Raw genomic sequence first — 25,780 nt, 5'->3', positions numbered from 1 at the left:
TCGGAACGAAATCACATTTATTATTATGTACACGATTCACAACATCGAAATGCTTACGATGCATAAAACCACAAAATAAGGCAAATGAGAGTCAAACTCTTTTGTACTGGGATGAGAGTAGTAAGTCAAACTGGGCTTTTCGGGTCGGGTTCGACTGAAGTTTGAATAAAACGAGTTTATTTTAGGGCCAATTCGAACTTTACGTAGACAAAATGGGGCCCAGGCAGCATGGGGTGCAATTTTAGGCAACTGCACGGACTGGAAAGGAAGCTAAAAATAGTCAGCAGACTATTTTGCCAGTTTATTATGTTATGGAGACGAAAATTCGTTCGCATGATTAACAGTATTTTTACTTGCATTACTGACAACATGTACTTGATGCTTCGACCTTTTGATCACAGGATTAGCATGTTTCCATGGAAAAATCCTCTGTCTCCAGTTGACATAGGATCCTTGTTCAGCGATAACAGCCAACACCATTTTAAAACCGTACAAGATGAGCCAAAACTGAGTGTGTTTTCCATCTGATAAGCTAGAGATGGCAACGGAAAACATGATTTCCGAAACAACCAAAAGGGCGGTGGCTAGACTTAGTCTAATAGCAACACGATGCATTAGCCTCCGCCTTGCTTCGTTTGCCTTAATTCCCAAATGGTTTTGATGCTGAAATAACATTACGACTGGGTAAAGGGTAAGAAGCAGTAGACAGACTTGAAAGACGAACGATATTGCGGAGGAAATGAGTAGAACGTGATGAAGTTTTTGCTGGAGTAAATCGACTGTAGCATTGGATGCAAGTTCGTCTGAACATCTTGTTTCGACGAAGTGTACGTTAGCCAAAAGCGTCAGAATGCGAAAAGCAAAGACAGAGAATATTACAAAAATGCTCACAGCTCTTAAAACTCTTGTACTCAGCTGCACCATTGAAGGGTTTTTGTACATGCTTCGTTGGCGAATCCAAACGGCCACGTAAAGAGACAAAATATTGGCATTTGAGCAAACAATCGTCCCGTTAGATGTCACCATACACACCAGGTTGCCTTGTTCTCCAAAACGCAAATCAATTTGGGTCAAGAAAGCATAAATCAACAATGCGCTTATTCCTATCAGATCAACAGTACCAAGAACCTTATGAAGATGTGAGCCAACTGCCGATTTTTGGTCTTTTGCTTTGTTTATACCTTGATAACACTGAAAGCAAATTTGGCTGATCGTCAAATAAAGAGCAGTAGCAAGAAGTGTCCCTGATAAAATTTCGTCGAAGATTTGGCTGCTTTGCGGCATCTCAACTAGTTGAGTGGTAAAAGAGGTAACGTTCCCTACCGCATCCATCTTCAATGTCAAATGCAACAGTCACTTGCTAATGTAGACACTTTTGTCTGAAAACAGGCAAGGTCATTCAAAAAAGAATGCAACACACATTTTTTTAATTGAAAAAAGACATTTTTTTGGAACACTAAACAAGGACTTTAAACAAAGCTTGATCAACAAAACATCCCTAAAACTTGTACAAAAAACACCGTGCATACGTTTTAAAAATATATATTTCCAAGACCTTTTGCTGTTCATAACAAAAATTTCGTTATTTCGCCTACAATATAGTGTATTCAATATATACAAGCAATCTGACAGTTTCCATCAACAAAGATATTCCAAATCATAAACCCTCAACCTGATATTCTATTACGAAATAAAACTGTCAAAAGCGTCTTAGGAAATTCTAACGCAGATCTTGCACGATGAGGAAGTGTTACTTGAGATTGCTGACAACTGCCTGTCAAACTAGCATTATGCAAAGTGAACATTGCAATGACAATGTTAATCCTGTTAGTATCCTGCAAACTGAGAGTTCAACTGCAAGTCCAATATCCTTCAACGTAAAATGTGACATGAGGTTTTACGCAACTTACAATCTAAAAAAACTAAAAGCTAAACTGATGAAGCCTTTGCAAAGGTATAGGTCAATTATTACATGTCATATTTGAGAGTTCGATCGCTAAACCGGTTGGCACTCTGTTCGGCAAACATATGAATGCTTATTAATTACACCAAAAGCACCATATGGCGAACAATCTTATGTTGAAGAAAAACGAAGAAACAGTCCTATTAATCTGCCGAAATATAACTGTACAAACCACAAAAAGAAGAGGACAGATACATATCATACAAAATACATACATGACAAAGTTACTGCTGCTGGAAAAATATGTTTGTGGTAAAGCGCCTTAACTTTGGCTTGAGAACAGGTGCACCACCATTTTTGATTATTTGTTTGCCGAAAGATTTGGAACACTTTGAAACATCGCTGACGTTTATAATGCTTTCTACACCTGCACATTGGTCAGTACAGTGGTCAAATGATTTACGAAAATATCTGTTTTTTTGTCTTCTTGTTTTCGAAATTTCATTGATGGTTCCAACGCAGCTTCATGTAAATCTTAATTGGCCAGTTTGAGCTTGAATACTAATTATCACAAACATAGCGCTATATACTGATTTGCGCTGATATAATTTCTTTGCACACAGTCGTAATGACCTTTTATGCAGCATATCCGCCAAATAGGTTTACTCGATAACTAAAGTTTAGGGCCTAATTCGACTGAAAACATGTTCGAGTTCGAATCTAGTTGGGACTGATCGCGACATTTTGACATCAAGACAGATAAAATCGTTTATTACCACAATGCACCAATAAGAGTTTCCTTACAACGAGGTATACAGCGAAAAGCAAATCACAAAAGTTTTTCACAGCAAATAAGTACAAAAACATAGTATCTGTTTACGTATCACATGAAGTTTTATCAACACTGAATGTGATTTTCCTGTTTTCTTTAACTATCCCACCAGACACATCAGCAATATTGCTGGTTTTCGAACTGGAGGCAACCGACGGCAGTTCGGACGGGGTATCTGATTTCCATGGCAACAGTCTCTCCTTCCATCTAGCATAGGAGAATTGCACGGTGATAACGCATGCGAGCAGGTTGTATCCGTAACAGATAATCCAAAACGCCAAGCCCCTGCCTTTTAAGCTGAAGGTGATTGCCAATGAGAAACCAATGTTGGAAAAGACACAAACCGATGTACAGACACAAAGACGCACCACAACCTGTTTTATTTTGCGTCTTGTAACAGCTGCGGCTCCAGAATGGCTTTTTCCTCCACGAATTTGCTTGAGTAAAGGATAAAGCGTTAAAAGGAGTAAAAAGACTTGAAATACGAATGAAATAGCTGATGAGATAAGCAGAATTCTGTGGAAGGTTCGTCTGTGCGAGTCCACTGCCCCACGTGTATCTTTACATCCACCTTTGGTGCTCCTTATGTTTGCCAGGTACAGATTAATGGCCGTGTTTGATATCCGAAACACAAAGACGCCGACAATAACCACTGCGCTGCATACTTTCAAAAGCGTGGAACTGAGATGTTTTAACACAGGGCTCTTGTATAGACTCCGTTGTCGTAGCCACAGGACCATATATAGGCACAAAATGTTGATGTTGGAAAACAACAAAGCGCCGTAGAAAAATGTTCGACATGCCGCTGTGCATGTAGTTCCAAATCGCAACTCTACCTGCGTGGACAAAACATACAACAAAAGCGTACTGACGCTGATCAGGTCTATAATTTGCAATGCTTTAAAGTCTTCTTTACTTAAAGCTTGGTTTCGTTTCGTTTTCGGGCACGCTCGGCATTGAAACAGAAACTGAGTGATGCAAAGGTATACAGCAGCTACAAGCAACAAACCTGAAAGCACTTCATCTAATACTCTATTCCGGGGTAAATATAAACCAATCCTTACATTCAGCAAAGTCGTTGCATTTACTGCAGATACAGTTGTAAAATCACCAGAAAGCTCTTCCGAATCCATGAGTCCTAGTCGCAAAGCAGCAGCTAACAAGTGTGCCTATGTGATTTTTAATTCGTCTCCACACAGCCGTATTTATTTTGCCCATGGCGCTTACATGGGACATAGCTATTATATTGGCCTACGCCGAAATAGGATTTAGATTTAAACCATTAAACTTCTCAGAATGCGAAGGCGCGCGCCACTTGAATAGCTTACACCACTCATTGTAATTTGACATTTCCATCAAGCCAAACCCCACGTTATGTAAATCTCGTGTAAACCGTGCCTACAAAAACAGGTACGTTCTTGATAGGTTTTGCCTATAAAGCCCTTTTGCGTCACGATATTTGTTGTTTTGATATCCGTTCGACACAGAAGGTGGGTATTGACTGATAATGATCCAAACAAACCCATTTTTATGTAATGAAATGAGATCATTGTTTTTCTATGTACCATTCTGTAAAAAAATCATCCAATTTTGTATACCTATTTATATGATTATCCAAAATAACTGTTATTTGATGTCAGAAGTAATAATTTCCAGACATATAAAATTTTCAGTTTTTGTACAAACGAAAACCTATGCTTTTTTACATGCTAACCATACTGCAGACTTAGTAAAACTTTTTACCAATGCAAAACTGTGTAGGAAACTAACACACAACAACACCTTATCGACAACTGCAAACATCTAATAACAGATAGACGAACCTACAAACACAAATGTATTGTATATAACCTAAAGTTTTTAAACAGTATTGTTTTACGCAACCCTGTACCTTTGCAGTTCCGTCCACAAGTCATTTGTATCATATAATTATGTCAATTAACACATAATGGGGTCAAGACAGCAATCAACCAACGGCACCAAATTGTTGCTTCTTTAAGCATCCATTTGTTCTGTGAAGATTCAAAAACAAATACTCTTAAATGGTGAAAATAACGTTCCAAATAGACGTAAAATGCGACATGCTTTATATTTCAAACGTTTCGGCAAATGCTCATGCCATCATCAGTGATATGAAGGCCACATCAGTTACACCCGTTTATATACACTTAAGTCACGTACAAATATTCTTGTTGAAATAAAATATACCTAAACATTTGCAAGTCAATTTCTCTTGAAAAAACACAATTTTTTTATTCGCCCATTAAACTCTGAGTAAGCCTCTGTTTGTGGAGTTTAACCTACTCGTAACCACTATTATAATGTGTCAATGATTAATGTAACACCATACACAATTTTGTATCTCAAATAACATACAATACGAGAAACTCCTAACTCCGAAACTGACCCACGTAAATTGATATTTCCCACTGTGATGTATGTTACCTATTAAAACACAGTACATTCCACAGAAGTTCCAAGTATGCGATGTTACATTTGTCTTTAAACCTTCATATTCGTGCAATTGTTCTATTTCACTGTCCTGATATCAGTACAAATCAATGTTTCGATTGAATTACATTTTAATGCATAACAAATTAGCAAATCCCAAGGGAAAATGGCTTCAAGATACACGGGTTGTCACATAACCATACGGTATAGTTTCGAAAGCAATTCGTTTTTCTGTTTTATGATGTGCAATATAAGCATATACCCGTTCCATTCATAATGTTATAAGCTTACGTCATTGGCATTTGCGTCATCGAAACGTTGCAATTAATGCATGATAAAATCGTTGCAAGGCGGGTTTCCCGTCCACGCTAACACAACAGCTGTCACTGACGTCTCTAGCCTTTTGACGGCCTTGTTTGTCACGTCAAAGTTGCCATTTGCCAATACAGTAGGAGTTTGAAGGTATCTGCATTAACTGTCGAAATCGTAGTTCTTGTCAGTATGTCTGTCGTATTTTGAGGTTAGACCACAACTGTCAAACTTATCGCTAACCCGACTCTTGAACGATTTGAGCTTTGAGCGCGCAATTAACTGAAATGTCTGGTAAAGGGTGGGTTGAGATTATACACGTTAGGTTAGAATCCCGTTAGATGATAAATAGCCTTTCAAAACGATGTGCAGTTAATGATAGAAAACTAGAAGTGAAAAAGTGCCAAGCACCTGAAGCAAGCTAGCTGAGTTAAGCAAAGTTGATAAATTATCGGACTATTTGAAAAAACATTTGTATTTATTAGTCTACGATGGAAAATTGTGCTTCAGGCTATACAAAAATAGGATTACAAAATTACAAAAAACTATCATTAGACATGAAACATATTCTTTTGCTGCCCAAATCTTCAATTGTTAAGAAGTTACTTTAAATTGTTGTAGCGACTCCTAGTCCTTTACAATGAATGTAAAAATAGTTTTTAGGCTTGCTTATTCGTTTAAAGGTGTTTCCGTGAGTTTTTGTCAGTATTACAATGAATGTAAATATAATTTTTGGGCTTGCTTGTTCGTTTAAAGGTGTTTCCGTGAGTTTTTGCCAGTATTTACGTTGACAGCGAAAATGTTACTTCTGTTTATTGATAAATTAGTGATGAAAGTTTTTTTTTTTCAAATTAACGAGACGAAATCATTCATTGATTCAAATATAATGCTGGTTTACGTGCTGGGTACTTAAGGAAGGGGAAGTTAGGTGGAAAAATGTCCTTTTAACAAGTTTTGTTAGGCAAGTAAATATATCTTGTAATAAATTGTCAGCGACTATGAAAGGTTGCCGACTTCTGGTTGAGTGCAGCAGCCGTTATCATATTACCTGTATGAATTGCATTCAGTCCTCAAGAGACTTCAGTAATTAGATTTAAGCTGTATAGGTGTGAACTGAGACTACACCTCTGGTCGCCATACGCTTATATGGTATTAGCAAAAGGAATTTGCAAACTGTTGTCATATAAACTTTACAATTTTCCTGTTTTAAGACGCAACACTTTATGAGATAAAGCTTAAGTTCAAGGTCGTTGTGGAGAGTGTGAATGTGTAGAGGGTCCTGCGCTGATTGGTAAGGACCTAGTAAGATTTGATTTTAAACAATATGAAATATGCAACAAACTAAGCAAAACCAGCATGATAAATTTAAAATATACATGTTCTAAATCGGATATCCTTAAACTTTTCCCTATATTGTCCCCTTGTTGATTTCAACACGCCTCGCTCAATAGAAAAAAACTCAATGACGTTTTACGCTCATACATTGAAACTAACTAGTTTTAGTTTTGAAACTAGTTTTTAACCTTAGGACTTCATGTAAGAAGTAATTTAACGAAACCATTTCAACGAATTGCTTATGTTGTTTAAATAAATTTGATTTGGCCATGTATTCTTTAGTGCCCCCTCTATCAGTGCAAAACGCCACCAGGGGCGGTATTACCTACTTTGAGAATCTCTGTTCTAACCATATTGATAATTTAACATTTGTTTACGTTTACGGTAAACCAAGGCCTAAATGTATTTAAAAATTGACATATTTTTTTCCAAATATTTCGGCATCTGCTGATGCTATCACCAGTGATGAAAAAACTGTGTTCCAAAGTAACACTTTTTAAATTAACGACTGTTTTCAGGTTTGCGAATTAATTCCATGTGACAAAATACTTTGGTCTTGACGATAGCACGAAAGTTTGAGTCGGATAAAGCAACTATGGAAGGCACACATTCTCCTTCTCAGGATTTCGTTGATTCTTCTGAAGAGTCTTACCCGAATGTTGCAGGTGACAAGAAAAAAAGAAAGGAGTTTTGGAACAGAAAAGGCGTAATCAAAATGGACCCTAATAATAACGAGCGTTGTTCACACACTATCATCCCTCCCTCGGCTATGATGACCCTAGCTATGGAGTTACAGGTTTCAAATCGCGGTAAAGCGTCTAAGATGTTTAAAAAGGCAAAGTCAAACGCTCGGGTTGCTTCACCTGACAATGAAACTGATGAACAGGAGAAATCCAAGCTCCCAGAATTATGGGTGGTGCCAGACGCAAATATGAAGTCAAGCTCTGAAGAGCCAACCACTGCGTCGCACCTCCAGCCTGCTTTGGATCACTCCGATTTTGTATTTCGCCCCGGATTCGACTCCCCAACCCCGCAAGGCCGCCCTGTCAGTCGTGCAGGTGAAGCTGTTGATCTAAACTGCGATGAAATTGAGTTTCTTGAGTCGATTGATGTAAGTGACCTTGTTGGAAGCAAAGACAACGTAATAGTATACCCTGATTCTGATGAGGAAGTCACAAAATCGGAAAAACAAAAACAAAAAAGGTCCAAATGCAATAAGGGCAACATGTCGATCAGCAGTCAAGATATCAACTCAACAGTCAACAAAGACAATGAAGGAAATGTGGAGAGACCTCACGTCGGTTCATCTAGGTGCGAAACTTTAACAACTACAAACGACTCAATGTACAGGGATTATAAAAGTAATGCCAAGGGATCTGCATACCTCAATGACAAGGTAATCAAATTTAACTGCGCTAGCTCTAAGGAACAGAATCTCAATGTCAACGCAGCGACAAACAAACTCAGTCAAACCCCAATAATAAGCCAGGACGAGGTTAAAGAGCAACGCCTGTGCGAGTCTATCGAATATGGCGGCGATAAATCAATCGTCACAAGTTCGTTACACGACGCTTTGCATCGACATGCACCCACAGTCTCCCCGTTGAAGGGCAGAGCGCAAGAAAAACTCGTAAGCAATAGAGTTTCCTCGCCAAGGCCGGCCAGTGCTGCAAGAGATTGCGACTCAGACGGTCAGTCAGGAAGAGCTAGTCGCGACAGAGCGCACAGTCTATCAAACAAGAAGAAATTTATATTAGACGAAAAGCGTGCGATAACCCCAGAGTATTTGAGAGCTTTATCGCAAAACGATACAGCTTCTGCATCATCGCTATCTTCTTCATCGCTTTCATCATCCTTGTTTTCTCTATCCTCTCTTGGTTCAGTGTCATCAGCGTCGCTTCACTTCTCGTCAGTGAACGGGGCTTCCGAGAAGACGAGCGTCGTGTCCTGTGCCAGCATCACACCAGACAGCGTCGACCTGCACGATAGAAGGCGAGTCAGTGTAAAAGGCCGGGAACAGCAACAGATTGGTGTAAAGCCAAAACACAACACTCAGTCTTTTGTGGAGCTGGTCAATACGCCTAGCCAGTGTTCAGTAGTAGCAAACCGTCAGGAGAGTCGGAACGTAGCAATGCAGTCCACGGATAAATATAACCCACTCAGCTGTTCGTTGGCCTGCCCCTCGCTTAATCAATATCGGAATGTCGATGACGACACTAACTCACGGGGATCGCATCGCGTACAGACAAACAAGTCACCGCAGCAACAAACTCTGGTCACGAGCAGAGCTAGCAGCCGCGTTCGTCAGCGATCCAGTGAGAGTTGTGGCGGATCAGTGAGTCCTTCACGTAAAGTGATTTGCGAGTACGTAGATCAAGCGGCACCTGACTTGCCGGATCAGCAACCTCACATTAAAGGCAGAGTTGTATCAAAGGCCGTATTTCCTGATACCAGTGATCCAACTTTGGTACGCCCGGTTTTGCATCTACGAAAAGAGGTACCCCCCTGTCAGTACTGCAGAGGCATTCGTTCGGAGATGGTGTACTGCTGTTGTTGTGGGCCGAAACCAACGGCTCCGCCGCGAAGTAATAGCAGGGGCGCGACTGAGAAGTTTAGAGGAGTGGGGCAAACGCCTTCACCCATTCCCGCTGCAAGACGACGTACACCTTCCAAGTCAACTGAGGTTTCAACCCCGGTTCAGGAAAAGGTTGAAGAAAGGTTATCAGAGGTCGTCCAAGCAACTGGAGTTCAACAAAGTTCCAGTAGTCCAGCTGCTGAGCCAAGAAGTCATGAAAGCCCGGGCAAGGATAATCGCACCCGTACGACAGGCAACAAAAACAATACGACCTCAACTACGACGCTCAGCGCTCCTGACGCGGCTCATGTTTCATCAAGTCATCGAATAGAAGGGTGTAGGATTACTCTTTCCAGCAGTAATAGGCAACCGGCTACACAGCCACGCGTGCTCGTGAAAAACACTCTGGTTTCTGACACCATGGGCAATAAACGCGTTGACGGGGGTAGCAAGACCAGCTCTGGATCATACGAGGAAGAAAAGTCCCTGTTGCAAAGCATTATTGAACATCCGAGGGTCAACATTGTAAATGGATCGAAAATTACTCTTTTAAAAGCGGATTCTGATTTGAACTGCGCTACTTCATCAACAGCAAGGTCTACAAACAAAGCCCAGTTTGGAGCCAACATGCAACCTCATAACCCATCAAAGAACATTAATAAGCCCAACGACAAGCTAGGAACAGGTCAAGATGGCGCAAACGACCTTATCGTTCCAGTGGCAAGCGCGACACAAGAGAGTGGAGTAAATGATAAAACACCGGACCTACAAGTGCGTGGGGATAAAAATGACGGTCGCGTGAAGAAAGACAGAATGCAGGACCATGTATATGAAGCAAGTGTCACTCCACAAATGGTGAATGGTGCAAGGAAGGAACATACTTGTGGCACTCAGAAGCCTGTTGAATACAACTCTGATTCGGGCGGGAAACCCGATCACAACGTAATCCAGGAACGTGGAACAGAAGAAATGTACGGACAAGGTTATCAACAAGGTGTTGGGGCAAAAAAGCTTGAAAGGATTGTTACTGAACCAAGAGTGGTGAAGTTTGAAGAACGTAAGTTGCGTGCTGGAAAATCACCCGTACGAGCTACTGTGAGCCTGAACCACGCTGCTGGGGGTGGTCGTACAGGACGTAACGTACAGAGCAAAGAGGAAGTGTATTGTCGAAATAGCGTGAAACGGTCGCAATCAATGGGCTCTTCTAGTAGTGGTGAGTTGGTTGCACATATTTACGACTTTTCAGTGTGTTTGTTGTGTTGTTAAGCTACATGCAAATGTACTGATACTATAGAGTAGACAATAACCTATCACAAACTGCAACAATGAAAATGTGGAAATATAGCAAACTTATACAAGGATACATATTAGTATACAACGCCCAGTTTTACAAGCCGGCATGTAACCTTATCATATTAGGCATGTACCGTTGGTTAAGGTTTTCCAATATAATGGCGCATTTATAGAAAACAATGCTGGTGTATGGGTTTGCAACGCGGCACAGATTTTCTACGAAATATCGTGGCAAGGGAGCGCGAAAACACACATAGACTATGACGACTGCCTGTATAGCCATGTTAACGATTGCGGGTGCTTATTGATTTCGCACAAAATCGTATCACCTAATCTATGTAACATAATTTTGCATGTTGCTTTGTACAGCTGCGGCTACCAAAGAGCCAGCGGTGTTTTCAAACAGCGTAACTCTTCGCCTCAAATCGCCAACCGGTAAAAAACACCAAGTTACAAGATTCGTTTCACCTACGCCACCTAAAGTGAAAGCAACACGAGTTTCATTATCAAGCGAGCATCCTGATGGTTCAAAACCCAATGCGACCACTACAACCCCCGAATACTCGCCAAAAGGGGGAACCAACACTCAATCACGTCCCGATTATAAGAAGTGGCAAGGTCAGTCTAACAACTTCCAAGAGGTATCGGTTACGCCTACAGTGATATCTCGCCATCGTCAAGTTCAGGATCACGAAAGGGTCAACGTTCCCCAGTCTCCCCAAGGCCATGGTCATCGGGATAACACTAAGGTTGTACTCCGTCCGGCCCCACCGACTCGGACCCACGAAACTCAACGACAAAAGTACGAGAATGTTGCTCATAGCAAACGAACAAATGGTTTGAGAATGGACAACGGAAGCAATCGAATGACAACAAGTAAGTTTACTAGAAAGTTTAGCTCATATAAAACATGTAAAGATCACTTGCAACACGAGACATTTTAGTCCAGGAAAAACAAGTATTTTATAGTTTAAAGTTTTCCATTTTAATCCTTTAAACTTTCATAGAATCTGGTAACAAAAGTTATATTTTCCCTTTACTATTTGTTAGAACCCAACATGACAGCTTGTTTTTACATCAAATATAAGGGGAGTATATAGGCGGGTATAACGCTAGTGGCGCCAACATTGTAAGCGAGAAAATACTACGTTCCATGACAATGACAGACGGGCCACTATAAACACACAATACGTTTCAAAGCAATGATGAAAAGTTGGAGTGGCGCCTAAAATATTTATTCCGGTCGCACAAGTCTGTAGTGGTAATTCAACGCCTAACGCAATCAAGGGTAATATTTCCGCCATCAGCAGCTGAGGTTTGGAGAATTTTGGCCCCTTAGGCGCGAAGCAGCAAGAACAGCTATACTTTCAGTTGGATGGGCTGATGACAATAGGTCGCGAGTGTGTTTGTCGAGGCATTGTGGTCGATTGTTTGGGCAGCGTTTAGGAAATGTCGGGCCGGTCATTGACATTGTATTTAAAAGCGAAAAGGTTTGACTGGTGTCAACAAAGCGAACTACACCAGAGAATTTTCCGTTCGTGCGCCGTTGTGGAAAACATCATAGGAACACTGGACTGGTGGTCCAGATTCGAGCGTGTATTTTGCACGAAGCCTGAGCACGGATTTGGTTTTTACGATTAGGCGGAGTTCGTACAAATTCCAATTCCAGTATGGATGGAATGTTTGCAGTGCACGTCACTGTATTGACGGTGCGGTAAGAGAAAGGCAAAGGTGTAGAACAAAGACATGTGTCAAAACGGGTGTCGCAAACCGTCGATCAATGCGGTCTTGTAATTAAGGTTGCCATGGACTTACGTGCGTAACAGAGGTTTGTGCGAGGCTGTAAACACATTTTGTGGTTTCAACGACAAGCAGAGGTTATACTGTGATCTGTACTTTCACACACCCGTTTGAATTGAATGTGAAGCAACAACAGGCGAATTTTAGTCACCACCAGCAGTAAATAACGCATCGATTGGCTTTGAAGGTCGATAGATTTCTTGCTCACTTCAAAGCTATTGAAATCACAGGCGTTTAGTGTGTAAGAAAAGTAGCTGGCATTATCGACAGTGCACATACATGGTGCAAGAAAAAAAGTAACACACATTTGAACGCGAATACTGCCTACGAATTGGCCAAATGGGTTCAACGTTTAACATTAGGAAGTACAGTTCAAGTTTCCGGCAATAAATGCCAATTTGAGAGCATAGTGCAGTTCTAAAAGTTCACTGTAAGGAACGTTAAACGCCAAACTTCAACGTAGTTGCACTCGAAATTTTCTACATTGCATGTGTACAGACTGAGTTTTCATAAAAATGCATTGACGACACATTGCGGTAAATGCCTGGCAGCAGCTGTGGTTGCATGAGAAAAACGCAGCGGATTATTTTGACCTTGCAATCAATCGACAACGGACCGCAACAAACCAGCATCAACGTTCGCAAATATTAGCCATCTGCTAACGAGCAAAGGTCGAAATACAGGAATCAGTTTATTTCGTTTCCTATAGTCAAGTCAGATCGCACCTCGGGTTTATGCAAATAGTTCAATGGAAACTATAAACCGTGATGTGTGACGCGACTGCATTAATGTCTGCGTATGAAGTAACGAGCAGTTTATATTTAGCCATATAGATGCAGCTGTTCTATTGTGGATCATTAAAGAGGTCGTGAAGTATAATTATATAACATTGCGCTTCAAAGTTGCAATAAAACTGTAAAACTACGCCTCAAGGTTTATGCTGTAATTGTTGTGTTGTAGATAAATGGTAAAATGCGTATTTGTGGTCAGTGTTGTTAAAAGTGGATAAAAGCGCGCGTCCACTAAAGAGTCAGTACAAAGCAACAAAGGTTCGCCAAAGTCCTTCGCATAGCAGCGCCATAAGGGCCCTTCAACGTGCTAATACGACATTCGATGTAACAGTGACAAGTATTGACGTTGAGGCTTCTCGCGGCTGGAAGAGCAGTTTCGAGTACACACGCGGATTGTATACTGCTGATGATGATCAATGCGGTCCACCAATGCGTGTCTTAAGCTCCATATGCGTAAGCAGTAAGCAAACCATCGACTCAAAAGGTAAACGGCCTGTTTATGAGCTTCCAAATCCGCTCACAGGTTTACTGAAAAGCGCCGCCAGCATAATAGCTTCATGGCAGGTAGTGTTTACTCAAATGCGCTATACAGTTAATACTCGCGGACTGAGAATAAAAAACGTGGCAATATGCTAAAGAAAGTGTTATTTACCCTAATGGCGGCGACCAGTATAGGACGTCGAAACGTTAGTATAAAATACAATTGCCAGAAGAGTTATATCAAGTTCATGCTACAGGAATTTTAGTACACAAATTATAGTGTTGTAGAACGTGGTCCGAAAAGGGCGGGGTTAGACGAAATGTGATGAACTCGCCCAGAAGGTCTCGTGGTTTCGTGGCACGGTTCCCAGGCGCGGTCATGGAGTCAGCACAGCCGAACGAGCGGGTATTTGCGGTCTAATCGCGCTGTAATATTTGTCCAATTTATTGTTGCTCAGCATGATGTCCGATAGAAAGCGAAGCCGGCTTATGTTTGCATTTTGGTTAATACACAGCGACTTAGCGTTACATTTCAATGGACATCCTTCCTTGATTTGAGAGACTGCGGCATATTTTCTCCTGATTGGATTGTGTCGGAATTTCGAAGCGAACTCGCGTAGCCCACGGTTTGCGAACTTTGCTGTAAACAGCCGCGTATTCAGCTTATTGCGCCGCGTCGAAGGTTTAAGGATGCAGTCAAGCATGTGCGCCTAACAGGTACTAATGACAAGTCGGCCCTGCTATGTAGTATACAACATAGGCTTGCGATATAAACCAGAGCTTATTGAAGTCATAAGAAACCTTGTTGACGGACTACAGTAAGTTGCAAGGGGCTTAATAAGCCATCTCCCCAGAGACTGTACTGCAGATTTAATCTACGATATGAAACTCACGTCTAAGGTCGCTATGCATTACAGGCGCAGTTTAGTTTTACCTCAATACTTGATAGAGTCTTGTTACTGACTGTTGTGTCCCTGCGTTTGGCAGGAATGGTCGGAAACGACGAAGATAAGCAAGAGAAAGTTATGCTGGCTCCACCGCATTCAGCTACAGATGATGAAGATTTTAGCGGAGTCATCGAGCCACCTCCTATAAAGGTAATAGTAAATGCTTGGGATATTTGTGGTGAAATTTAGTTTCGTTTGCTGCGAAAGACAATAAGAATAGAAAGCTTTTTTTCATTTTATTTAATACTTGCTGAAATAAACATTAAATCTTGGCTTACATATATGAATAAAATTGTCGACAAAACGTTACAAATTTAGACTTTTTTGCCCGCTAATGCCGCCTTGGAAAATTCAAACCACAGGACTAAGTTATACCGCTAGACGGCGTGTAAGAGCACAATAGTTAGCAAAACTGTCAAATCAAAACTTTCTTCTGTTGCAAAATGTTGAGCAAATTTTTTTTAAACTGATTTTTACCAACTGTTGAAAAAAATTTTTAAAGCGAATCTTCAAATTCAAATTTAATTTCCCAGGTCAAGGATATTCGAGCTATGTTTAAACGCGGTCCGGATTATCAGGATTACGCCAAACCAAGAAGTCTGAGCTCCTCCAATACTCCTGCCAGGAGGGACAGTACGGTGAGTTTACCCAGATTATCGTGCACAAATCATTTTTCCCAAAACAGCGAGAAGCAAATGTTACACGATTTGGCAAAAATCACTGCCTGTGGTGCAACATTAACCATGCCCCTTCTTACGAAACCACCAGGAAATGCGTGATTTTCCTTTAATCAATACGTATTTTAGGATTTCGGATGCATGCGTTATACAGTAGCTTGTTTGAGGAAACTAGGACCTTAATAATAACAACAATTTTGCCTCTAAATTTTACAATGTTCTCATACTAAATGGTTTACAGTGTTCTTGAATACTGAACGGTTTGCAGTGTTCTTGAATACTAAATGGTTTACAGTATTTTTGAATACTAAATGGTATCAAGTTTCTGTGGAAATTTATGAAACGACAATTTTCGCAAAAAGAGAGTCTCATTTGCAAAGTATTCTCTACACCAGCATGTACGCGTGTTTAATTTCCCACATAGACATTTTTCTTGTTAGGACCGAGTAATTGAAATCGTTTCTCTTATTTCGCAAGAACAAATTAATTTGCGCGAAACGCCCTTTGGTCACAAACTATGAGGAATTCAATTTCATGCCAGTAATATACAGAGCTTGAAAGAAAACGTGCGCATACAGAGGCCAACGATTCGGTTTCCTTGTCCACGAAAGCCAAAGGCGACTTCAGGACGCCGAATTCTCGAGAGAAGCGGATTGCGAATTTCGCATTGACGCACAGTTGCGGTTTTGCGTTGTAAAGTAAGTCACCAATAACCAGTGGCAGAGGTTGGATTAAAAAAGATTGGTATCCCATAATACTGGGCAGTCAACAATCGAAAAACTTTATGCAACACGGCTCAACATATATAATAATTAGGATCGAAAAATTATCAATATATTCCTTAACATAGGGCAAGCTAATTTAGAAAATCTTTGTAGTTGCACACAAAAACATGAAATAGAAACTTATAAAGGTGTTTCTTACACAAGCAATGGGCTTAGAAAAATAAAGGGTTACGCTTCGTCACTGCGCAAAAGGAACAATTATAATAGTTTTGACGAAACCCATCGACCTTAAGCTTATCAGTACAGATAAGCTTACAATAAAATCAGGCATTATTTCCATTGTACTTAAAATAGTTGCACGCGCTGGACTTTGTTGCAGCAGTTGTATTGCAACAACAGCATTTTACAATCGATTGAGCAAAATGAACTGTTCGTCCGGGCACGTAAACGATTGTAAATCGCTGAGCGGATATCAGGACAGAAATTGCGACCATAAGCCCAAAATAACAGTTGACGTCATTGTATATTGCAGAATTACCCTGCAGGGATGTCAAGCAACCAATCAGAGGCGGATGTTTGCGACGATATTACTGCGCCTGACACACAGGTAATTATATAGCATACCACTCAATTTTTGTACTACAGTTGCCAGCTAGATTCAATGATTACCTCCTTATCACGCAAGGCACGCTTATTAGTAACCGACAAATAATCATAAAATATTGATACATGCCACACGTTAAAATTGAACCACAAGTTGTTGTTAGAAATTATCATAAAATTTGGTGCTGTATTGAACCACAGTGCGCAATGGCGCGGCAAAGTTAAGCTTAATACTTTTTTATGGCTTAAATCTTATGTTTAAGCATTCGAAATATGTAGGGCCAAGACAGTATTTATAAAATAAGTGACTCTTATGTGTTCGTATTCATTCTTGGAAATATTCAATCAAGTTTTATAAAACGCAAATTCGATTTTAATGAAAATGTCTTTAAAGCATACGCTCTAGTGACTAATTGACTACATTCAATTTCTTGCTCTGTAAGCCACGCAGCATCGTGCAGCATAATGAGTGATATTCCCACATATATTCATCACAGAAAGGTGACAATAAGACGTAGATATGGGAAAGCGTTTCTGTTCAAAGTCTGGTCTGTTTTGAACTGTTGTTTACCCGCTTGTATTGCAGCTAGTAAAGTATTGAGGGCTTGATTAATTGGTCAGGTCCTGGTTGTGTTTTGCAATTGGCTTTCACAATTGACTATGAGTCACGCAAACGGTTTAAGCGGTTTACCTGCGACTTTGCTGTTTCAAAGCTGGCGTAGGCATTGTTTGCACGAGTTCTGTGGCGGAGAATGAAAAATAGTCTGCAGTATTTGGCCATCCAATTCTATTGTCACCTATAGCGCTGGGCGTGACATTGTTTGCGAATGGTCAATAGTCTTCAAAAGCGCAGGATGCTGCAGTTAATTTGGCGAGCAGCAATTTAATTAGAGTCCGACTATATTTTGGCACAGGCCGCTGTCCGCTTCATTCGATTTTGCCTAAGGAGGCGCAAATCGAACAAAGCCCGATTTTCGGGTGGTCCAACTCCAAAATAAGTGCTCGGAGTCCTGAACAAACACTTTAGCCTCGGTAGGTAGGGCATATGAATGCCAATAGTGTATAGCTGTTGTCCATAGCTAGGTTTAACCGCTTCGGCCAACTTTGAAGTGGTCAAGCGAGCCAGCGTCGTTAAACAAACATGGACTGTCAGGTTAAGAATGGCGTGCAGGTCAAGCTGACACAACAGGACAATGTGATGAATAATCCCTTTTCTAAATCCGTTACTTCCGCGCAAGCTGACCCTTCCTTGAAACCGACAATTTGATTTTCCGCAGACAATTGGAGCAGTGATAAAAACACACGTAACCTAGTCATAGCCCATATTTTAAAGGGGGGCCCATATTGTTTTTGCCTGTATTATTTGATTCTACCCATTTGGTCAAGAAAGAACAATTCAAACTGTTTTTGCTTTAGCTTGTTTCGTGCGTTAAGAAGGGTGATTAAGAAAATTGATAAATAAGATTTACAAAATGGTCAGCTTTCTTTTCCGCCTAAAACAAACAGGTTTTTTAAAACCTGATCAAACGAAAAAATAAAAGGTTTGAAACAAATAGGTTTTTATAACTTGGCTACACCGATGCAATCCAACTTCAGGCAAGGTTGCGATATCTTTTGTACATGTGGAAACATGTTAATTTGCAGCACAAATGTGCGCACGAACTTCCTCAAGTTAATCAGTCGATGATCAAATCGTGACCACAGTTACGTCATTCATATGTCACGCCTTTATCTTTTCGGTCTGCGCGTCGCAATTTCGCTTAAAACGAACCAAGGCAGGCGATGGGCAGTTGCCAATTGTGCAACAGTCTATCAGGGCTGTCCTGAAACCTCGAAGGAGACGGTTTATCAAGCGCCTTTGATGTGGTCGTATCATCATTAGCTTGTAGACATGCGCCAATGAGAACACTTTATAACTGTTTCCCGTATCGCTGATACGCGCACAGTATCAAGGAGCGATTGGTTTGATGGAAGTGATAACTGGCAGTCTGTAAACACCTTCCATCGGTATCAAGATTCGAACTGTAGCAAAGAAACGAAAAAAACCTTCTTTGTTCCACTCGTAGCGTAAACTGTGAGGACATGCCACAGAAAAAAGTGATTGCGATCTGACGGGTCGAGCAGCGAAAATTGCGGCAGATCTCTTGGGCAGTGGTCGATGCTGTCGATCTTCATAGAGCGGGATAAGGTGATTGACAGGCACACTTATAAATACTCGCAACATCCCATCAGATGCGAGATCTTTTACAGAATTCAGACCCAAGCAGTGGGTGCGTTTTGCAAATGTTCTTGTGTTAAGAAAGAATAGTATGTAGAAACAAATGTTGTGTTTTCGTGTACGTGTTTTAACGTTCTAAAAAAACGTCCAGCCTTAATTATACGAAAATTTCGTTTTAGTTATATTGAGTTATAAATCAAATAGTTTGGGTGGTAAAAATTGTTCAAGTAGTAATACAAGTCTTGCTCTAAAAGTGTTGCATAATACGTAATGACAAGTTAACTTGAAATCGACATTTAAACCGCAACACAACATGTCAGGCCTTTCAAAATCTGCTGCGTGTTGAAATGTCAATCATTTGCCATGTTAGCAGTCGTGATCAAGCGCCATGAACTAGGAAAACTAACTCTAACCCTCAGTGCGGCATTCGGGGTCTGCGAGGCGAACCGAGACGGTTGGGGGCAACGAGTGAAACCGAGTTCCCACTTGTTATGTGATCTGCATTTTACAACAAATCTAGCGAAACCAATTGCAGTTCCGACTGGCATGTGACCTTAACTAAGACCACAAGTCTTTTCGAACTTCTGCCGCAAGGATTGCTGGGGTTTGCAGGCAAATTGGATCTGTCTTGTGCGTGCCACGTTAACGAGGTTTTACAAGCACGTTGGCGAGAGAAAGGCGCAAAACGTAAATGTACCAGGGGTAATGCCAGCAAAATGGGATACTGGGATCTCCGTTGACACATGTTTACGCGTTGGGTTGCGGGTGTTACGGTTTAGCCTGCTTAGGATAAGAGTTTGGCGCATTCCGAGTAAGGTGTTGATCGACATGAAGCGGGGTATGCGCATATGCTGCGTATAGTTCGTCAGCGGTGGTCTGAAAGGATTATGGGCTGTGCTGCGTAATGTCAGTTGTTAGAGTTATCCTCCATTTAGTAATGGTTCTTTACAAGCCGAAGGGCAAAAAATCCGAATGCGGGGCAATTGTGTACAGTCCTGTGTTGCTAATCTACGCAGAATGTGGCAATTGCCGCAATATTAAGCAAGTATTTGTCAATTGCGGAAATGAACTGAAAGTTTTTAGTTTTCATCAATGTTTCCGCGTTCAAATCAGTTTCTTAGTTTCTTGTTGTTTAAAACAGTTGCGACGTGCCTCGCCCAAAGCATTGCAGCATGCAAAATAGTTGGCAAATCAGATTAGAGGTCATGCGATAGCCGGAATAAGTGACGAATCGAAGTGGACGAAACCAGAGAGGCGGCTAAACGGCTAGACACACAGCCGCTGCTTGGTCCTTAAATATATAGGGTAATGCTTGACTATCATTTAGTTCACTTAGGCCCAACTAGGGTGAAGAGACGGGAATCAGAGATGGATGGGTTTTCGATCATTTGTTGGGTAGCATGATAGCGCTGAAGCATTTGCTTTCACTCAGGACGGCTTGTTGTATCTCAGATTGTCTTGTGTTTTGGCAAGGCTCAAGGCTTGTTGCTCTCTGATGTCATTGCACCGACACGCATGATGGGGTGAAAACAAACAGGCTTAGAGACAGCGCAGCGCCTGAAATCAATTAGCGTCCCACGTCTCTCGCAGTTCGGCGCAATCCGTTTTTGCTGGTTATTTTAGACGCGAACTGTTGATTGCTTCCTTTGTGCGGTTAGCTTAAAACGGTTACCTTACTTACTTACACCGTTCTAATTATGTTCTCGTACGTCGCCTGATATTCGTTATGTTTACAAGCGGATGTACGCTATACCCTACGACGGGCTTAACACGGTAAAGGGGTTCCTCGCCACTCCGTTACCAGCCAAAGTCGACAACATAACGTCATAGGCTGCTGTGTACACGGTGACGCAAACCTTTGTGCTGAAAAGCGTGCCGTGATACCAAAAAAGGTCAAACCGCTGATTGCCATCGTCGACCTTTCAGCGATGAAATTCTGGCGATTATTCGTTGATGCGCTACTGTTGCAATTTACGCATGATTTTTTATCAAACAGGTTCAGGTATATGTGGTGCTGTTAAATGGTTTGACTTACCGCAGGTGAAACTTAGCATGGAGCAAAAAAAACATTTAAAAAACGTCTGTTCTAATCAGGTATACAAGTTTATTCAACAGAAAATGATTGAAATTGTTATATTTTACGGCTCAAAACTACAAATAATTTTTGATACTTTTGGACATCGCCTGTACTTACGCGTGTTTTTGCATTGTATTGTATTTAGAGGTTTTTCCATAGATATGTCAGGGTTGTGGTTTTACGCAAAACATCTATACTTTTTTCGCAAACTACGAGCAAGATTTGTTACTTTATGGTGCGAAGATTATGAGTGTGTGAAAACGTGTGGCGTAACGCTTTGTGGGTGAAATTTCCGCGCGAGTAAATCAGGAAATTACGTCATCTTTCCGCCCTCGCAATGTTTTCGAGGCACAGTAATCAGGTCACACGCATAAAGCGTGAGTCCCGCGCTTGGGCAGTAGCTATCTCCAATAAAAGCCAGAAACCGCATAGCGTAAGATTCGGGCAACAGAAATTCGCAAGTTGTGAGAAAGAGTTTTTAGGTTACGTGTCATATGTGGGCGGGTTTACTTGGTTGACGTCGCTATATTTTGGAATAGGGATCGACCCGTTACCGCCCTTTGCATATTACGCGCGTTGCGGGAATTGTTTGAGCCGCAGCTGTTGTTTCCTGATTTCGTCGTCAATTGTATGACGCATAGTCGTGGAGAAAGCGAAACAAAGCAGTCTGTCATATGTTAGACACCAAAAGTGCGAACAGATTTGAAGCATCTGTCGAACAGATAAGACGAATCGTTAAATTCTGCCGCTGTGAGCCTTTTGTACAATTAGTCGAGCAAAAGGGGCGGGGCCCGGTCATTAAGTTCGTCCTCAGGTCGTTAGCGTCGTGTACAGGACAGGTAGTTTGTGTATCGTTAATCCATTTGGCGTTTCCGCTATGAGCTGTACTTAATCACTTGGCAACTACGGCGTAGGGACAAATTATGTTTTAGTTTTGGATGCTAACTATTGTGTTGACAGGATACAGTCAGTAATAGTTTTGGCTAAGCGTGGTGTGCTCTGTTACAGAAATTGACTGTTGTTCATTGTACGTTGGCAAATTTTGCATTTACGACGATAATATATACAAAGAACTTTCTGGCTAGAAAGCGGCTGCATGAAAAGTAACACTTGCGTTAATGTGATTTCAGCTTAAAAAAGTGTATATTTTGATAAAACATAAAACTGAAAATGACAAGTGTGGCAAGTAACAACGTCGGTAACCAGTTTGAACCTCAAACTCAGGTCGCCAAGCAGGTGATGAATCTGTTCAAGGGAGCGTTGGAAATGGAAAAAGACTCAGAAGTGTTTGAAGAAGAAACACTACGAAAACAACAAGAGCTCACAAACGACTTTACTGCCGTCCACCAGTCGTCCGCAAAGCAAAATGGACAGATGACAACCGATATTAACACCAACTACGTGGTGAGTATGTATAAACAGCTACAATAGGGTATATATATATATACCGCGCAATGACTTGTAAATGAATCATTCTCAATGCATAAACCACTTTTTTATTATTATTTTCAGTTCCTTTCTAATTCTTGAAAAATTAGTATAGCTGAATCCCTGTATAAAGTTGTGATTACGTGCTGGACTAACGTAGACGTGATCACTTAATGTCTCAAAGCAATTTATAATCTATTTTTAGCTACACGATGATTCATTCGCTTAATAACACCAGCGCCTGCGAGGCCCAGTTCTACGTATAAATTCGTTCATAATTTTTATGTTCTAAATACAAGCGCAACATTTGTAGTTCGTATGTGCGTGCAAAAGTCATTTTCCCAAGGTGGGGCAGTCACAAAATTGGTTCAACAAGTCATGTACAAAACCACAAACATCGTAATCCACATATGACACGAATTTATACACCGCAGCCACGCGAACACTGAAAATTAAATTTTTAGACTTGCCGATTATGCGGATTTACCGATATTTTCAGGCCCAGTAAAATATAGCGTTAGTTAGATGTCAATCAACGCGACAATTATTAGCCAAAGAATGGTGGCAATGAAGAATAGAAGCTAAGTTTAACCTCGGAATAAATTTCCTAAATCTGTTTTGTATAGATTTGCGTGTGCGCAACGCTCATCAATGCGTGTGTATTAATAGTTTGCACTTTTATGCAGATTACAAAAACTCCGCCAGAAACTCTACCGAAACCCAACAAGCTCACCACCTCAAGTTGGCCGCCAAAATCAAATCCCGACGACTCACCAGCGTCACCTAGCGACATCAAAACGTCCATCGCTCAAATCAAAAGCGAGAGCGAAGCGGTGATCTCCTTTGACGAGTCTCTCGACAAGTTCTATGACGTATTAAACGATCTGACGTCGTAAAGGTGACGTATCGTACGTCTCGAAGATTTCTCAGGCGCGAAAGAATCCGAAATATTGTTTTATATTGCGTATTTGTACGTTGCAATTGGGTTGAGTCGTCATTTGATTTAAGTTGCGTTGTCAGAGGGGGGAATGATTGCGGAAAGTGGAAATGCTGAATGATACATTTGCGTGATTTTCATGTAATAGTTCATTATGCCTTAAGTATGTCTACATTGTATTGCCATTGATTGAATTAAATAACGAAAGATTACTGGGTTTTTGCATTTTCGTATTTCGCACTTTCAATGCTTCCTGATTTACGCATTTATTTTTCCCAAACTTATTTCATGCTGCTGTATCGATGTTCATCGGTGTTCGAAACTTTGTAAATTTTTTGATATCATTACAGGGTGATTGGTCAAAGTAGCAATGTACAAAACAAATGGGGTTACAAGTGTACAATGGGCTATGGTTTTATTACTGTTGGTGTCCCCGAAAACAGCGTGAAATTGAATATCATCATTTTTGCTTTTTTTGTACATAAAAATATTATTATGTTGCACAAATTTGCGTTTTAATAAACTAATAAAACGGCAAACGAACGTAGTGTACTTGAGGTTTTGTCCTGAACTACAGAACAAGTGGTAAATAAATGTCTAGTTTACAGAGAGAAAGAAAATATACCAGACATGTAGAAGCCTACACGAGTTTCCAAAAAGAGTTATACAGCCACTATTTACGTTTATTTAGACCCATCATTTTATGCAAATGTAAGTGTAACTTTAACTATTTATCGGTAACATTTTATTTCCTGGCTTAAGAACCAAAGTACAATTTATGCGTTTGTGGCAATGTACTCGACATGATAACAACAAAAATTATCTAGATCAAGATGCCATGCTGCACAAGCTTGTAGACCATATAGAAAAGCATTTTGACTAATGATGTAACTTCACTGATTCTACGTACCTTGTCTATAAACAGATGTTTTTCACATCAAACAGAATTCAGCATTCAGCACATTAGGCAAGTCATCCTGACAAAAACGGGGAGTCACTGTTAAGACCTCAAATGATGTACCTTACAAAAAAACATGGGCATATTCAACAAACATTTCCTTGATCTACAGCAGATAACCGGTCACCTGCAAATTCACAATCGCACAAGACAAAGAAGTCACAAAACAGAGTTTGCTTCAAAAAGCGGGAAGTGCCGCAAACGCACAGATGCTGATCTCTTTATTGCGCCACAATGCTCATGTGCACCAAGGCGTGAAATATTTTAATAGGCGGTAAAAAATAGAAACAAAAGTTTATTTTTTGTATGTAGGTATTATTTACTTTTTTAAGGACCAGGCTATAATACTGGAAACTTTTGACCGCTAAACGAGATCTTCATGTTATCACATGAAACAATCAAGGTACTTACTGTTTTTTTTAAATGTATGCTTATCACAGGCTTGGCTCCACATGTTTTACTGGTCAATACAGTAATCAGTAGGGCAAATATTTTTTGACTTGTTTTTACAAAGTTAAAATTGTTTACAAACTGCATTGTCGTGGTGTTGTAGAGGTTGCACTGCCAGCAAACTATTCGTTTTACACCTTGTAGCCTACCTTATACTGTTGTAATTGGCCCATTGCCCCAATTATTGCGAATCATAAACAACCATCAAGTGAGTGAACTAATTAGGCTGATATGGCGTGATGCTCGAAACACCTCAAAACGGGCAAAATTTTGGTAGGTTACAAGTCATTTTACGGCAGCTGCAGGTTAGGTGCAGCTCTTGCTTCGGTTTTGCTTTAGATGCTTCATGTATCTTTCGTTTATACAAATGTATTGAATAATTTTCGTTGTGTCTTAGCTGCAGTTTTTTGGCAGTGATTTTTAATTAGCTCATTCCCTTTTCAGAATAGGTTAGGTCTATGTTCAGATTTTTGCCCTTCTGTTAGACTTTTGCACATTCTTTCGCTCTAGTTAGATTAGCCTAGCCATATTTTAACTTTTGAACGATAATGCGTAATTTAACTACTTGAATTCTTCATAGGTCAAAATTTTGTCAAAAAAAAGTTTTTTAAAGTCAAAATTTGTCAAAATTTTCAATTTGTAGGTCAAAATTTTTCGTTTTTTAGGTCAAAAAATAATTGTCCTAGTAATCAGTGATAGCCTTCTATGAAAATTTTAACTTTATTTTATTCTTATTGAAGTCGAACAAAAGTTAAATCCAGTTCCATCATCATGTACGTAGCCTCACCCTATATCGTGTCATTTGTCAATAAATGATGCGGAATCAGCTTAACTGTTACAATGCAACTTGCCATACACACCAAAGCTCTAGAAAGCAATGCTGGGTGTAGAATTATGCCTCTTATTGGAGGCAATGTCCACCTTTTTAACATAATTTAGCTTGACCTCCGTGAACATCGAAAAACCTCTAAATTTCCTTATTTTTACTCTG

At 40.5% G+C, this 25,780-nt stretch overlaps 2 protein-coding genes across 4 annotated transcripts; one reads left to right on the top strand and one right to left on the bottom strand.

The window, feature by feature from the left end:
- LOC145237277 (uncharacterized) lies at positions 1-24,535 on the bottom strand. Of its 3 annotated transcripts, none has more exons than XM_080100078.1 (3): positions 24,292-24,535; positions 4,627-4,747; positions 1-1,379 (listed from the first exon to the last, which is right to left on the bottom strand). In XM_080100078.1, exon 3 carries the CDS (start codon positions 1,330-1,332, stop codon positions 310-312), a length of 1,023 nt encoding a protein of 340 aa, XP_079956204.1. In that variant the 5' UTR covers positions 1,333-1,379; positions 4,627-4,747; positions 24,292-24,535; the 3' UTR covers positions 1-309. The 3 variants fall into 3 exon arrangements, with proteins under 3 accessions (XP_079956204.1, XP_079956203.1, XP_079956205.1); XM_080100077.1 differs by lacking the exon at positions 24,292-24,535 and adding an exon at positions 14,704-14,771; XM_080100079.1 differs by lacking the exons at positions 4,627-4,747; positions 24,292-24,535 and adding an exon at positions 14,704-14,767.
- On the top strand, positions 6,707-23,928 carry LOC145237276 (uncharacterized). The gene is made up of 8 exons (XM_080100076.1): positions 6,707-6,786; positions 7,349-10,618; positions 11,068-11,574; positions 14,757-14,866; positions 15,250-15,354; positions 16,651-16,725; positions 22,241-22,420; positions 23,131-23,928. The coding sequence occupies exons 2-8, from the start codon at positions 7,426-7,428 to the stop codon at positions 23,338-23,340; spliced, it is 4,380 nt and encodes a 1,459-aa protein (XP_079956202.1). The 5' UTR covers positions 6,707-6,786; positions 7,349-7,425; the 3' UTR covers positions 23,341-23,928.
- Positions 24,536-25,780: the final 1,245 nt, after the last annotated feature.

The sequence above is a fragment of the Phallusia mammillata genome, chromosome 7 (assembly GCF_965637545.1).
Source record: "Phallusia mammillata chromosome 7, kaPhaMamm4.hap1.1, whole genome shotgun sequence".
NCBI lineage: Eukaryota > Metazoa > Chordata > Ascidiacea > Phlebobranchia > Ascidiidae > Phallusia > Phallusia mammillata.
Note: the sequence above shows the minus strand (reverse complement) of the source record. Positions and strands in the feature narration are given on the sequence as shown.

Excerpts from the sequence above, each read along its gene's own strand:
- LOC145237277 (XM_080100078.1), bottom strand. The coding sequence starts at position 1,332 with ATGGATGCGGTAGGGAACGTTACCTCTTTTACCACTCAACTAGTTGAG.
- LOC145237276 (XM_080100076.1), top strand. The coding sequence starts at position 7,426 with ATGGAAGGCACACATTCTCCTTCTCAGGATTTCGTTGATTCTTCTGAA. Across the intron at positions 15,355-16,650 it reads CTGCCAGGAGGGACAGTACG|AATTACCCTGCAGGGATGTC; the intron begins GTGAGTTTACCC and ends TGTATATTGCAG. Across the intron at positions 16,726-22,240 it reads TTACTGCGCCTGACACACAG|GTCGCCAAGCAGGTGATGAA; the intron begins GTAATTATATAG and ends CCTCAAACTCAG.